The sequence below is a fragment of the Liolophura sinensis genome, chromosome 9, assembly GCF_032854445.1.
Source record: "Liolophura sinensis isolate JHLJ2023 chromosome 9, CUHK_Ljap_v2, whole genome shotgun sequence".
Classification (NCBI taxonomy): domain Eukaryota; kingdom Metazoa; phylum Mollusca; class Polyplacophora; order Chitonida; family Chitonidae; genus Liolophura; species Liolophura sinensis.
Genome location: NC_088303.1, coordinates 34,942,507 through 34,958,716, shown reverse-complemented (window position 1 = coordinate 34,958,716; position 16,210 = coordinate 34,942,507). Strand labels below are relative to the sequence as shown.

Here is a 16,210-nt window from a genome sequence, read left to right as displayed (position 1 = left end):
CCAATGTATTACCGTCACTGAAGCAACATGCCGAAGACACCAGACACGACATCCCACCCAGTCACAGACACCGGCAACGGGCCAAATAGTCATGTTTCTTTGCTCTCACATCTCACATGCCGAGCACCAAGCGAGGCGCTCTTTACTGGACGTTGGCTCCGTGAGATCCTCAGAACGAAAGGGTGGTCCTAACAGGCTCACCCTTGCCCTGGTATTTCTAAATTGTTATAAGTATTGGAGCAAAAGTGGAGGTAAGTACATGTACAGCTAAACAGATTCAGAAAATCACACCTTACCAAGTACCAGATAAACTTCATCGCAACATACAAAGGCCTTTAAGCATAGCCAGCTGGGGCTGAATTACAACACTTCTCCTATGAGCAGGATGATGGCTGCAGGTCTAAAACTTGACAAACTGTCTTCTGCTTACAGGAGTGGCTGAGGAGTTTAAGTACTTTATAACCATGACAACAAGATTGTTTTGGGACAACCAAGCCATAAAACAAACAACACATTCACTACATCTATTGTTTATCTTGGGCTTTGGTTTACTCTGAGCGCTCAAGTTTCCAACACTCATAAAATTAACCACCGTCATATCAGAAAAAAATTCTTGAATCTGATCTTCGTTCCAGAGGATTTAATGCTGTACTCAAGAAGAAGTTTCATTTATAGGACACTCGTCATGACCACATTGACTCGCCGATGGGGTGACATAGAAGTGTTTTACCAACAAGCGGTACAGTGTCGTAAACTGTCGTGACAACGAGAGTAGTCTCTCTTGTTCTACGTACAATGCAATATATATATTACATATTACAAAAGACACCGGTCAGCTTTATGAGTGAAGGAAACTGAACAGAGCTTGGAAATAACAATTAATGGTTGTTACTAACAAACTTCGTGACTTAAAGCTGCTGCCAAACTAATGAGAGCTGGATTCGAATCCATGGCTGTACTGGTTAGTGGTTGCAACAAAGGTAATGCATTAGTGGAGTGATGATCAAGTGAGACGCCGAGCAGTCGCGCAATTTCAGACCAGTAAACATCATCTCCTGACCCCATATAAAAAAAGGACCCCAGGCTTTTGTTTCTCATCCACTCTGGAACCTCTCGTAGAACACTGATTACCATAAATCACTTACAATTTCACAGAATTCTTCACCAATTATTTTATTTGATTTTGATTGGTGTTTTACGCTGTACTCAAGAATATTTCACATTATGCTTTCACATATGCCAGCATTATGGTGGGTGGACACCAGGCAGAGCCTGGAGGAAACCCACGACCATCCGCAGAATGCTGGAATACCTTCCCACGTACGGCCGGAGAGGAAGCCAGCATGAGCTGGACTTGAACTCACAGCAACCGCATTGATGAGAGACTGCTTCAGATGGTGGGAAATTCCATGAACTTAAAAACGATTTACTGCACGCTGTTCAAGGGTTTAACACTGTCTTGTTTCATACAGAGTCAAATCCAGGAAATGTGCATGGATTTCACTCGGTATGAAACAAGGTTTACCAGTATTGGTTTAGACAACAAGCACCAAGATGAAGGTGTTTTAGTCTGTTCTACCCTCTCCCCTCTCCCCACCAAAAAACCCAAGAAAAGTGCAAAAGACAGCATATTTCATGTTGACATTCTTCCCACGCCCTCCACAGAGCTCATGGATTTCAGACGCCAAACTGAACAATTGAACCAGATATTTCAAAGCTGTATATGAATGGATTTGTGCGTGACATACATGTAGGAACCTAAAAGTTTTGTAACAACAAAAGTGATATCCATAACAATGTGAAATAGCATCTTTCTCACTGAAGGAATATATATATATAAACCATAAAAACAAATTTCACACGTGAACAAGTTCAAATCTTTTTATTTGCTGAAATAAACAGTGTATTACAGTGTATTATTCTGGGAGGTAACCCTGTTTTATTGCCTGACACATTTTATGATGTTTGAAAGGTCCTTTCTATTTGATATGAACTTGTACACAGCCCACAGCTGACAGCAAGGTAGAACATTTAGTGTCTGTGACGAAGTCTTGTTTCCATAAGAACTCCTCAGCATAACTGTCCATAATGTCACAGTTCACGGCACACACAAACACAGGTAGGGTCCCACCGTCATCTTGTGTCCGTGACGAAGTCTTGTTTCCATAAGAACTCCTCAGCATAACTGTCCCCGATGTCACAGTTCACTGCACATGCGTACACAGCTAGGGTCTCCCTGTCATCTTGTGTCCGTGACGAAGTCTTGTTTCCATAAGAACTCCTCAGCATAACTGTCCCCGATGTCACAGTTCACGGCACCCATGTACACAGCTAGGGTCCCCTGGTCATCTTGTGTCCATGACGAAGTCTTGCTTCCATAAGAACTCCTCAGCATAACTGTCCCCAATGTCACAGTTCATGCCACACACATACACAGCTAGGGTTCTCCCATCATGTTGTGTCCACGAGGAAGTCTTGTTTCCATAAGAGCTCCTCAGCATAACTGTCCCCCAATGTCACAGTTCACTGCATACACATACACAGCTAGGGTCCCCCAGTCATTTTGTGTCCATGACGAAGTCTTGCTTCCATAAGAACTCCTCAGCATAACTGTCCCCAATGTCACAGTTCACTGCACACACATATACAGCTAGGGTTCTCCCATCATGTTGTGTCCATGACAAAGTCTAGTTTCCATAAGAACTCCTCAGTATAACTGTCCCCAATGTCACAGTTCACTGCACATGTGTACACAGTTAGGGTCTCCCTGTCATCTTGTGTCTGTGACAAAGTCTTGTTTCCATAAGAACTCCTCAGCATAACTGTCCCCAATGTCACAGTTGGGTGGAAACCAGGCAGACCCTGGAGGAAACCCACGACCATCCGCAGAATGCTGGAATACCTTCCCACGTACGGCCGGAGAGGAAGCCAGCATGAGCTGGACTTGAACTCACAGCAACCGCATTGATGAGAGACTGCTTCAGATGGTGGGAAATTCCATGAACTTAAAAACGATTTACTGCACGCTGTTCAAGGGTTTAACACTGTCTTGTTTCATACAGAGTCAAATCCAGGAAATGTGCATGTGCACACCACATACACAGCTAGGGTCCCCCGGTCATCTTGTGTCCGTGACAAAGTCTTGTTTCCATAAGAACTCCTCAGCATAACTGTCCCCAATGTCACAGTTCACTGCACACACATACACAGCTAGGGTCTCCCTGTCATCTTGTGTCCGTTACGAAGTCTTGTTTCCATAAGAACTCCTCAGCATAACTGTCCACTATGTCACAATTCACGGCACCCATGTACACAGCTAGGGTTCTCCCGATCATGTTTTGTCCAAGACAAAGTCTTGCGTCCATAAGAACTCCTCAGCATAACTGTCCCCCAATGTCACAGTTCACGGCACACACATACACAGCTAGGGTCCCCCGGTCATCTTTGTGTCCATGACGAAGTCTTGCTTCCATAAGAACTCCTCAGCATAACTGTCCCCGAAGTCACAGTTCACGGCACACACGTACACAGCTAGGGTCCTCACCATCATGTTGTGTCCATGACGAAGTCTTGCTTCCATAAGAACTCCTCAGCATAACTGTCCATAATGTCACAGTTCACGGCACACGTGTACACAGCTAGGGTCCCCTGGTCATCTTGTGTCCTGATGAAAGTCTTGTTTCCATAAGAATTCCTCAGCATAACTGTCCCCAATGTCACAGTTCACTGCACACGTGTACACAGCCAGGGTCCCCCAGTCTAGGCTCTCCCCTAAATTGTCCACACCCAGATGGTTCAGCAGTTGCGAAGAATCTGACGAAAAAGAAAGTTTTCATCAACTGTTAAATGAGTGAATGATTGAATGCTTTAACATGCGCACTTCACTGAAGGATGGGTCTATGTGCTAGAGCAAAAATACAAAAAAAATGAGTAATGTGACCGCCTCCTTCATGTATTATCAACACAGTACCGGTACATATTTTAGTCCACTTTCGCTCTCCATCCTGCCTGTTTCGAGGTCACCCACAGATGTGCTTTTACTAGTAACACCATTACCACTAGTAACACTATTACCACTAGTAACACTAGTAACACCTAAACTTGGTAAAATATAGGTTAATAATTTGGTCAAATTCAAAACCATTCTAATCACCTGCCTAAATAACATCAAGAACGCTTTATTATTCTACATGTGTACTGAAGATGTAACATTCATATTTGTTTTAATTATAATTTAAATTATAATTTTGACAAGTGTTTAATGCCATGCATCATGTTTCTGGTTTCCTTACTATGGTATAAAACGTGGCCTCATAAGAATTTCAGATTTAAATTTGATTTCGAGTTACCCAGCACATCAGGACAAAATGGATGTGGCCATTCAGGTCTGTTTCTGCTCTTCAGCCGAAATAACTAAGGTTAAATTATTCTTTGTATTTTCTTTTAACATAATAGCCTTAGTTTTACCAGCCTGTTAAACCTTTATTATAATTTAATAAATCTTTGTTATTATTAAAAACTCAATCAATCCTCGTACTGAAATAACAGTTATTTTAGTCCCAAGCGCATTTCACACCTTTTAGGCCTTCTGAATTTGTACAACATAACAGACATTTTCCTACGGAAATTGAGTGAGTGAGTGAGTGAGTGAGTGAGTGAGTGAGTGAGTGAGTAAGTGCTTGGAGTTTAACGTTGTACTTAACAATTTTTCAGTCATATGATGATGAAGGAATTATTAGAGTGCATGTAATGTGCCCCTTGTCACAGGACGGATTTCCACTGCTCTTTTGTCTAGTGCTACTTCACTGAGACGCCTTACCGAAGGCAAGTAAGCTGCCCTGCCCGAGCCTTTCTACTGATAAGGGTCAACCAACCAACGTTGAAATATCCCCTTCATGCTGAACGCCCAACAAGGAAGCTGCAACTTCCTCTCTTTTAAAGTCCTATGTGTGACATGACCCTGGATCCACCACTCCCGAACTGGACGGAAATTGAGTTTTTGGAATATTCTAACACCCTTGTTGCTGATACATTCAGTTTCGCCTATAGCTGTCGGCTCAATACTAAATACGGGCAAATACTCCAAGAAGACTGAATCACAATTTATGCCAAAGATAATGTGTATTAGGGTCTTTAAAGCACAATTATTTTTTACTTATTTATTAATTTTTTTTTTGTAACTTTGTTTTTTTTTCTATTTTTTTTAAACAAACAGCCAATTACATACAGCAGTAAGAATGTGAAACCCCTTGGCATGATCTAAGTATTATTATGCACAAGGTGACTAATGTCACAGTGAAAACCTAATCAAGAAACTCCTTAAACCAGCTCCAGAATGTAATTACTACCATTCCAACAGTTATATATATATATATATATATATATATATATATATAGTTAAAAAATACAATATGAAACATATAATTACCTGGAATTCAAATTGCCTCTTAGCACCACAGCTGCATGCTGGTATATCGTCAGGTGAGGGTATATGTTTACTGCTTACCCACAAAGGTTCACCACCTTTCTGATAGCGCAAAACCTGGAAACAACAGAAAACATATCAAATATTGCATCTACTTGAGTTTTGATCTTTCGTACTTCTTCTGCAAAACCTGATTCCAAATCCACAAACATTCTTCATCCCTGTACAATAGCTTCTGGCCATTTATTTTCCATTACGGATGGTTGTGGGTTTCCCTGGGGCTCTGCCTGGTTTGCTCCCACCATAACGCTTGTCGCTATTGCATAAGTGAAATATTCTTGACAACACTGATCCAATAAACAATTATACATACATATTTTCCTTGCAGGGTTTTCTAAGTGTTGTTTAGCAGAAGTGGATGGGTACACTTTCATAGCCAATTTGAAATATATTCAATTGAAAACTAAATACTGAAACCTTTTGGCTGTAAAATACCTACCATAATCACACAAAAATGACCCACTATGGTAATAATTGCATGTACTAATCTGATTTATTGATTTATTTATTTGATTGGTGTTTTACGCCGTACTCAAGATTATTTCACTTATACAACGGCGGCCAGCATTATGGTGGGTGGAAACCGGGCACAGCCCAGGGGAAACCCACGACCATCCTCAGGTTGCTGAGGACCTTTCCACGTATGGCCGGAGAGGAAGCCAGCATGAGCTGGACTTGAACTCACAGCGACCGGCATTGGTGAGAGACTCCTGGGTCATTATGCTGCGCTAGCGCGCTAAACAACTGAGCCACGGAGGCCCCCCTATTAATCTGAACTCTTCCACTTTCCCTTCTTTCCAGTAAATGAAAACAAATTACGGGTTTTCGACATGAGCACGTTTAGGCTCTGCTTTCTGTTTACATAACCAACTCTTCTGACTAGCATCCGATTTTAGTTTCCAAATCGTAAAATATGAAATACAGCAGGGTAAGACAGTCTCGCATGACTGTATGACATCCAACATGTACAAAATAACCGAAACGTTAAAGTAAAATGGTATAAACAAATATCACAGCGCCAGTTTTACACTTTTACAATGACGCAGTTCGCGGTCAGGAAGGGAGGCAACTTCGTGTATTCTTTTTAAATAATCTGCTGAAGCAAACTGCATTCAAAAATTTGATTGATCTATTTGACTGGTGTTTTACACCGTACCTAAGAATACCGGAATTAATTTGCGTATTAAGACAAGTTTCTATAAGCTTTGCTCTCCGAGTAAAATGCACCAGTACATGCCTACATTTGTATATATTGATAACAATTTTGCATTATATCACAATTTCAGTTGTGTATTTGTGGAACATGATATGCTATAAAATCCTATACCCCCGTCACATTACTGGCTATATGTAATTAACATAAAATGATCTGAACTGACGGGTTACAGCACAAGAAAGTATTTTCAGTACAGAAAGGCAATTATCAATATATAAAAACTATTTTTTATTTTCACAGGAGTCCCATGCAAGGCCCGCCGGTTTCTGAGGCAGCTAGCAGCAGAGGAGAAGGAAAATGGCATGTTCATTCTAGGCCTCCTGTAAGCGCATCACCATTTGTTTCAACTATTTTTTTCTCCATGCTCAGTATAACTTGCATTGTTGATGGTCTTAATATTTACAGCCACAGGTCAAGTTAATATTCAGTGGACTACCATACAGATTTATAATATTATAATTAATTATTATAATAAGATTTATAATTATTATATTATATAGATTTATATATATTTATTCAGAATACCTTATTCTCTTTTTGATGAGGATGACAAGACCATGTGCACTGCAAAGCCGATGTTCGACTTGCCATCCTCGGAGATTACATATCCTCTGTCTGCCACCTGCTTCATTGCGGGCAGAAGTATTTTGTGAAAATCCTCGCCACAGGAGGTAAATATATCATTCTTATACATACATAAAAAGCCATTATTTTATCTCAGCTTATGACAAGTACAATGAATATTCTACATACTTTAAAAAAAAAAATAATAACCTGGGGCAAATCTTCTCTTTTTCTATGTGTAGCACCACAAGAATTAGACATTACTGATCAGGCGAGACCCCAAACCATTACCATCCATTACCAAGTCCCTGGAGTCCCGACAAGGGGCTCCACGAGGGTACATCACAATTTGGCCAAATGAGAAGGTATCAAATGTTCTGTTCAAAATTTGTTCATGTTCTTCTTTATAACCCCCATTGTTTCTTTCTGTTCAGTAGACCTTTTGCTGCTGTTGATGGTTATTTGCATCTTTTTTTTTAAACTTATTCAGGTTAATCGATTCATTTGTATTTACTTGTGAGTTCCGTTATCATCCACCCTGATATTACATATTAAAATATATTTTACTACAAACATTCACTAAATGTGGAATGCAGATTATATTAAATGAAGGTAATGCTATGTAATAAATCTGATTATAAATTTCAAAACAGTGTTCTCTAGATGTTATTACAATGTAACGCAAATAACTTCTCTCAAAGAGAAGCAGTAACCTTTCACTTTATTTTACTTAGTTATGATTTTCTCTTTTTTTTTCCCTTTCGCTAATGCAAGAGCAAGAAACTAGAGATTTTAGTACACTTAATCTGTTGGATGAGGAGGGGCGGGGGATTTGGTGTTTTTAACTGTAGACAGGTAGAGGATCAATGTAGTGAGAGCGTAGCTGGTTGGGGTGAAGATGTGTCAGAGGGTTGGTGTGGCAGTGGGTGGGGGGGGGGTGGGGGTCAGAGGTTGTAGTTGTATCTGGAGGTATTCGTTGGGGGGGGGGGGGGAGTTGTGTAGATGTGGCAGGAGTAGTGTAGATGTGACAGGGAGGGGGAATGAAGGTGTCTTAATGTGAGGTTAGTGTAAGTGAAAATGTAAGTGTAAGTGTGGGTGGCGGGGGGTAGGGTGTCTCCAATGGAGTTAGTGTAGGTGTAGCTGGGGGGATTGATTTACACGCACAGTGTAGTGGGGAAAAGAAAGGGAAGGAAATAGGAAGGGGAAGAGGAAGGGAAAAAAGAAAATTACACAGGAGTTGGAGGCTGGGAAAAAATCAAAGATAAGTTTAAGTTTTAAGTGTTTGTAAACAAAAAGGCAGAGTAAATATTATATTGAAACACATCAAGATAATGTTATCTTACACTGATGCTACTGATAAAAGCAGGCCTGCTGTATAGACAAATAGTCCACACCATTATCAAGAATATCAAAGCATGCTGGCATGAGAACTTAAATGCCAGTCAGTTTTGATACTTTATTTCTGCAAAGTATGTAACTACTTATGTCATAATAATCAGGTCATATTTTATTCTGTACTCAGCGACGGGGATGCTAGCCAGTACGGCAGGGCAGAGGGCCATGGAGTGCCCGACTTTGTGGATATTAAGTCGAACAATGACCTGATAAGAACTGTAGACATCTTACACATTTATACACTTCTAGAAGATAAATCTGCACTTCTATGATTGTTAGATGCACAGACTATTTCACACTGCATGACTAGAAAAAGGCTTATAAATTGTCAGAAATTGAAGTGAATATACACACGTGTATTCAAGACATTAATTACACAAATATTGGTATAACACTAAGGTGACCTGCAGAGCTGACCAGTCAATTTTTACTGGGGGCCTTGCTGGGTTGTTAAGGCACCGGATGACTATAGCTTTAGACAAAGCATTCACTTTTTCGACCATTGCTTTCAGTCAGAAGGTTTGTCGGGAATCTGACAAAGGTCACAAACTTTGTGCTCTTTTGTTTTCTTCATTTATAAACCTGATTGTATATAAATGAACAAAGCATTCAGAGAACACCGATGATTCACCTGACTGAGCAGTTCATAAACTGCATAACGTTCAAGCCATGTGAAACGTTCAAATATTGACCTCCAAATCAAAATAAAGCAGATTGATTGACACCTTCATACACAGATATTACTGTCTAATTTGACAGTGCTAAGATCTTAACATTAAATCAACAAAAAGGCCAACATTATTATAGTGTCACAACTATGATTATTTATCGTATGCGCAAGGATTGCAGAGCAGTGACTTCTCATGGAGTTGTAAAGCACTGATTTAAAAAGACACTGTGGAGTGCACAAATTTACCCCAGAGGTCTTTGATGCCACCCTGTGAATGGCTGAGGAAATGTTGAGCTATGAGGTAAAAAAACTTCCTTGATCTTTCATATGCAAGTTGCTACCAACGATTGGCTATCTGTGTACTATGGCTGGCTACTGCAACCCTGTGAATGGCTGAGGGAATGTTGAGCTATGAGGTAAAAAAACTTCCTTGATCTTTCATATGCAAGTTGCTACCAACGAGTGGCTATCTGTGTACTATGGCTGGAGGAAATGTTGAGGTATGAGGTAAAAAACTTCCTTGATCTTTTCATATGGCAAGTTGCTACCAAACGAGTGGCTATCTGTGAATAACCCCCCCCCTCCCCCAATGGCAGGCTATTGCAACCCTGTGAATGGCTGAGGGAAATGTTGAGGTATGAGGGTAAAAAAACTTCCTTTGATCTTTCATATGCAAGTTGCTACCAACGAGTGGCTATCTGTGTTCTATGGCTGGCTATTGCAACCCTGTGAATGGCTGAGGGAATGTTGAGGCTATGAGGTAAAAAAACTTCTTGATCTTTCATATGCAAGTTGCTTACCGACGAGTGGCTATCTGTGTACTATGGCTGGCTATTGCAAACCTGTGAATGGCTGAGGAATGTTGAGGTATGAGGTAAAAAACTTCCTTGATCTTTCATATGCAAGTTGCTACCAACGAGTGGCTATCTGTGTACTATGGCTGGCTATTGCAACCCTGTGAATGGCTGAGGAAATGTTGAGGTATGAGGTAAAAAACTTCCTTGATCTTTCATATGCAAGTTGCTACCAACGAGTGGCTATCTGTGTACTATGGCTGGCTACTGCACCCCTGTGAATGGCTGAGGAAATGTTGAAGTATGAGGTAAAAAACTTCCTTGATCTTTCATATGCAAGTTGCTACCGACGAGTGGCTATCTGAGTACTATGGCTGACTACTGCAACCCTGTGAATGGCTGAGGAAATGTTGAGCTATGAGGTAAAAAACTTCTTTGATCTTTCATATGCAAGTTGCTACCAACGACTGGCTATCTGTGTACTATGGCTGACTACTGCAACCCTGTGAATGGCTGAGGAAATGTTGAGCTATGAGGTAAAAAACTTCCTTGATCTTTCATATGCAAGTTGCTACCAACGATTGGCTATCTGTGTACTATGGCTGGTTACTGCAACCCTGTGAATGGCTGAGGGAATGTTGAGCTATGAGGTAAAAAACTTCCTTGATCTTTCATATGCAAGTTGCTACCAACGATTGGCTATCTGTGTACTATGGCTGGCTACTGCAACCCTGTGAATGGCTGAGGAAATGTTGAGCTATGAGGTAAAAAAACTTCCTTGATCTTTCATATGCAAGTTGCTACCAACAATTGGCTATCTGTGTACTATGGCTGACTACTGCAACCCTGTGAATGGCTGAGGGAATGTTGAGCTATGAGGTAAAAAAACTTCCTTGATCTTTCATATGCAAGTTGCTACCAACAATTGGCTATCTGTGTACTATGGCTGACTACTGCAACCCTGTGAATGGCTGAGGGAATGTTGAGCTATGAGGTAAAAAAAACTTCCTTGATCTTTCACATGCAAGTTGCTACCAACGATTGGCTATCTGTGTACTATGGCTGGCTACTGCAACCCTGTGAATGGCTGAGGAAATGTTCAGCTATGAGGTAAAAAAACTTCCTTGATCTTTCATATGCAAGTTGCTACCAACAATTGGCTATCTGTGTACTATGACTGACTACTGCAACCCTGTGAATGGCTGAGGGAATGTTGAGCTATGAGGTAAAAAACTTCTTTGATGTTTCATATGGAAGTTGCTACCGACAACTGGCTATCTGTGTACTATGGCTGACTACTGCAACCCTGTGAATGGCTGAGGGAATGTTGAGCTATGAGGTAAAAAAAACTTCCTTGATCTTTCACATGCAAGTTGCTACCAATGATTGGCTATCTGTGTACTATGGCTGACTACTGCAACCCTGTGAATGGCTGAGGGAATGTTGAGCTATGAGGTAAAAAAACTTCCTTGATCTTTGATATGGAAGTTGCTACCAATGACTGGCTATCTGAGTACTATGGCTGACTACTGCAACCCTGTGAATGGCTGAGGAAATGTTGAGCTATGAGGTAAAAAAACTTCCTTGATCTTTCACATGCAAGTTGCTACCAACGATTGGCTATCTGTGTACTATGGCTGGTTACTGCAACCCTGTGAATGGCTGAGGAAATGTTGAGCTATGAGGTAAAAAAACTTCTTTGATCTTTCATATGCAAGTTGCTACCAATGATTGGCTATCTGTGTATTATGGCTGACTACTGCAACCCTGTGAATGGCTGAGGGAATGTTGAGCTATGAGGTGAAAAAACTTCCTTGATCTTTCATATGCAAGTTGCTACCAACGATTGGCTATCTGTGTACTATGGCTGACTACTGCAACCCTGTGAATGGCTGAGGGAATGTTGAGCTATGAGGTGAAAAAACTTCCTTGATCTTTCATATGCAAGTTGCTACCAACGATTGGCTATCTGTGTACTATGGCTGGCTACTGCAACCCTGTGAATGGCTGAGGAAATGTTGAAGTATGAGGTAAAAAAACTTCTTTGATCTTTCATATGCAAGTTGCTACCAACGACTGGCTATCTGTGTACTATGGCTGGCTACTGCACCCCTGTGAATGGCTGAGGAAATGTTGAGCTATGAGGTAAAAAAACTTCCTTGATCTTTCATATGCAAGTTGCTACCGACGAGTGGCTATCTGTGTATTATGGCTGGCTACTGCAACCCTGTGAATGGCTGAGGAAATGTTGAAGTATGAGGTAAAAAACTTCTTTGATCTTTCATATGGAAGTTGCTACCGACGATTGAATATCTGTCTACTATGGGTGGTCAATGCAACCCAATGACTGGCCAAAATCTTTAACCAAACAGGACACTGACACTGCTACTGACACCGCTACTGACACCACCACTGACACCACCACTGACAGCATTTGATCCCCATTTCACAATTACTCTCCTTACTTTGTACAGACAAGCTACAAATTCTCGAGCATAGCATTAAATACCAATCAGTCAAGTTTTACCTCATACCTGATCAGGATCACGATCAATCTTGCATTTGAACTTTTGAAAAACTTTATCCTCCTCTGATTCCGACAATGCCATATTTTCCAGTTCTCCACTCAGAAAACTCTCCCCAGACTGCTGTTCACTTTGCCTGTTGATCTCCTCGTACTTCACCTCTTCTGCATCATTCTCATCATCGATCACATCACATTCTTCTGTCTCAGTAATTAACTTGAATTCAGGAAACAGAGCAGAACTGCTCGATCTGTCTGAAATTTCTTTGTCAAAAACAACAGGGTATCAAAATTTGACAGCTTAATTATGTAGAAGTCAGTAATGCTAAAGTATAGGACAATGGTCACTTTTAGAGCATGAAGGAAACTAGAAAAATATGTGTTGGTGACAAACATGACAAATTGCCACAGAAAAATATTTTAAACATGCAATATAATTTGAATTTGAATTTTAACGTGTATCCCAACCACACTTGCCTCCTTGGGCCTCATCAGAATATGCTGGCAAATTAGAGCGGCCGGCGGAACAATAGGGCAAAATAGACATAAATACAACAGACAGCTTTAGATATAATAATAAATTCTACCTACACTGAAAAACACAGAAAAACATTTGAAGATATCCGGACATATCTGCAACTCCCAAAGGCTGAGTTCATGTTTTTTCACATTATGTTACCCAGAAAAAAAATTGGCGATTTTGTGGCATAACCTGCATTCTGATTGCTTTACAAATGCAAGGTCCCCCTGTTATTGTTTCCTGCCTCAAAAACTAATCTTACATTACGTCATAGTCACTGTCGGGTAACACAGACAGGGGAGGTAACTGGCAGCAGGCATATTTTCATTTTCATTATTTGAGCTATACATGTATATTATGAAAATCTCATTTCCTGGGACAGTTTCTGGCAAACATGAAGTGATGAGTTTTAATGCAGGATTTAACATGGTGTGCGCGTGGTGGCAGGGAATGTGTGGTTTGACTAAGATAAAATAAGCACTTTACATGGCTGATTCTCAGAATTATCATAACACTAGCTGGCTAGGAGCTATTATCAAATGACAGCGAGTAAATATGTGTACATAATCGCAGTAATATATATATATATATATATATATATATATATATATATAATAAACACACAAATTACCCCCATCCATCAGTAGAGTGAATGAGATGAATTAATGCCACGAAGCTTTGATTGACTGCAAGTTAATCAGCTAGACCAGCCGATGATTAACAATAGTCAATACAACGACCGTGGGAAGACTAATTTCTAAGGCTAATAACGGGCAAATTTGAAATAATTTTGTTGCTGTGTGTTTGCACAACATCTGCCTAGTATCCTGGTTTAGCGCTAGATGGGACTAAGTCTACATTTGTACCCAGTATGGCTTTTAATGCATGCATGATAAGCATAGTAAGTTTCCTTGCCCATATCTCAAGCTGCGTATTACCTTGTTAAGATGATGTGAGAGGAGTCCCCTAAAACAAAGGGTTATCATACTGTGCTTTTGATTTCTTGATATTTTGCTCATGGTATAAACGTTCACAGATTACTGAAGTTGGGCCTTCTAAAAAATGTCAAGTGGTAATGAGGAAAAGGAAGAATATAATCCAAGTGGAATTGATATTAACTTGTCAGATTGAATCAACTTAAAGCCAAAGGTGTATTTACCCTAAAATTCTGTGCAACAACTTTTTTAAGTCACACAACTTGGTTGTTTGTTGTTTTGAAGAGGAGATTTGACATGGATTTGTGGATGTTATTCCGACTGTCACCATCCTGGAATGCGAGTTTCACATGGCTCAGGCCTCGTTTTGCATAAGTTTGATTTAAACATACATTGTATTTTTATTTGTTCGGCCCAGACCTTAAAAGTATTTGTATGTATAGTATAAGTCACAATGCAGATGACCTCAAAATTTGACCGCGCCCATAGATTGGGAAAATCTGCCACACAAAGCAACATGGATTCGCTTTAGTTTGTTATAATCTGTATGCAGTAAGCATTACTAATTAACACTTGCTAATAATCATGGGCCTTACTATCAGGAACGCCACTATTTTACAATATGATCACACATCTGACAAAGTTTATTAGATGACTTCTCTTGGACAATTTTTGTATTTATTTATTTATTTATTTGATTGTTGTTTTATGACGTACTCAAGAATGTTTCACTTATACAATGACAGCCAGCAATATGGTGGGAGGGAAACCAAGCAGAGCCCTAGGGAAACTCACAAACATCCGCACGTTGCTGACAGACCTTCTCACGTATGGCCGGAGAGGAGTCTTGGACAATTTGACCACACTCCATCATACACTACCGACACCTTAATGCGGATGGATCCCCTCACTGGCCGTACGTGGGAAGGTCTGTCAGCAACCTGCAGATGGTCATGGGTTTCCGCACGGGCTCTGTCCAGTTTCCTCCCACTATAATGCTGACCGCCGCAGTATAAGTGAAATATTCTTGTGTACCACGTAAAACACCAATCAAATAAATAAATAATGGATTGATCCAAAACATTTGATGTTCCACTACCCCTTCTCGTGACAATGTCACTTTTCCTTCCATTTCTGATGAAAGCAATTGTGACCTCATGACGTCACAAAATTATTGAATATTTGTAGGACTTCTGGTTGACCTATTTACAACAATACTGCTTAGAACAATACCGATTGGTCAATTGCATGTTCTTAATTGACAGCTTGGAAAAGTCAGTTGGTTCCAACGGGCAAGTTTTTAACTTAGTCTTAAACTATACCTTTTAACCCTTTCACACATTCCTGTTTATGAACTCTCCAGTCTAGTTTTTGATGCTCTTTGCTGCAGTAAGAAGCCACCTTACACTTTGCACACGCTTTGGGGCCAAGTCCTCCACAAATAATACAGAGCTTGTTGAAGTCAGCTGCCGACCTTTTCGGAAATTCTCCATCTGTCTCTTTCCACTCTCCAGATGCTATCTGAACGACAGGCGGTTGATCGCTATAAAACAGGTTATTTCTGGGAAGCTGTGATCTGAACACACGGAAATAGCTTGTGGAATCTGTTTGATAACACTTGGACTCCCGACAAACGAACACAAATACGCTTCTGTGAAAACAGTTCGTCGAGTTATCGTCTGGACAGTACACTTGCAACAACAATACACATGATTTTCCACATGAACGACAACTGACGCTTTCCACCCCGGGAATATTGTCTAAGGCCAACCATGCGGGTCGGCCGCCGACTTTACTCGGAAACCTATAGCTTAAAAGGCTTTCAGCCGATTCTGCTTCTTCAACAAACCCAAGGTCGACTGGTTTTTCCGTCGCTTTACAACTACACGTGGGTTTGACACTTTTGGCGGCCATCTTGTTAATTCGACCTCCTCGGAGGGAGTTGTCTCACAAAAATATCTCTGTCACAGAAACGAACAGAACATGGTTAACGATTTCAGTTTTTATACAACTTTGTGCTCGAAAATAGTGTTAGGTGCAAATACAAAATATGTACTGTACAATATGTGACCTATCCTGACAAGTTGGACTTTGCGAACAGCCTTCA

At 40.5% G+C, this 16,210-nt stretch overlaps 1 protein-coding gene across 1 annotated transcript; it reads right to left on the bottom strand.

Annotated features, from left to right (window-relative positions):
- Positions 1-3,652: 3,652 nt before the first annotated feature.
- On the bottom strand, positions 3,653-16,132 carry LOC135475408 (programmed cell death protein 2-like). Its single transcript, XM_064755293.1, has 4 exons — positions 15,426-16,132; positions 12,659-12,912; positions 5,419-5,542; positions 3,653-3,813 (listed from the first exon to the last, which is right to left on the bottom strand). The coding sequence occupies exons 1-4, from the start codon at positions 16,015-16,017 to the stop codon at positions 3,653-3,655; spliced, it is 1,131 nt and encodes a 376-aa protein (XP_064611363.1). The 5' UTR covers positions 16,018-16,132.
- Positions 16,133-16,210: the final 78 nt, after the last annotated feature.

What these genes read in the sequence shown, in the direction of transcription:
- LOC135475408 (XM_064755293.1), bottom strand. Translation starts at nt 16,017, where the DNA reads ATGGCCGCCAAAAGTGTCAAACCCACGTGTAGTTGTAAAGCGACGGAA. An exon ending in TTGATCGTGATCCTGATCAG is followed by an intron (nt 5,543 to 12,658) that starts GTATGAGGTAAA and finishes TGTTGTTTCCAG; the next exon opens with GTTTTGCGCTATCAGAAAGG. An exon ending in TGAATTCCAGGTAATTATAT is followed by an intron (nt 3,814 to 5,418) that starts GTTTCATATTGT and finishes CTTTTTCGTCAG; the next exon opens with ATTCTTCGCAACTGCTGAAC.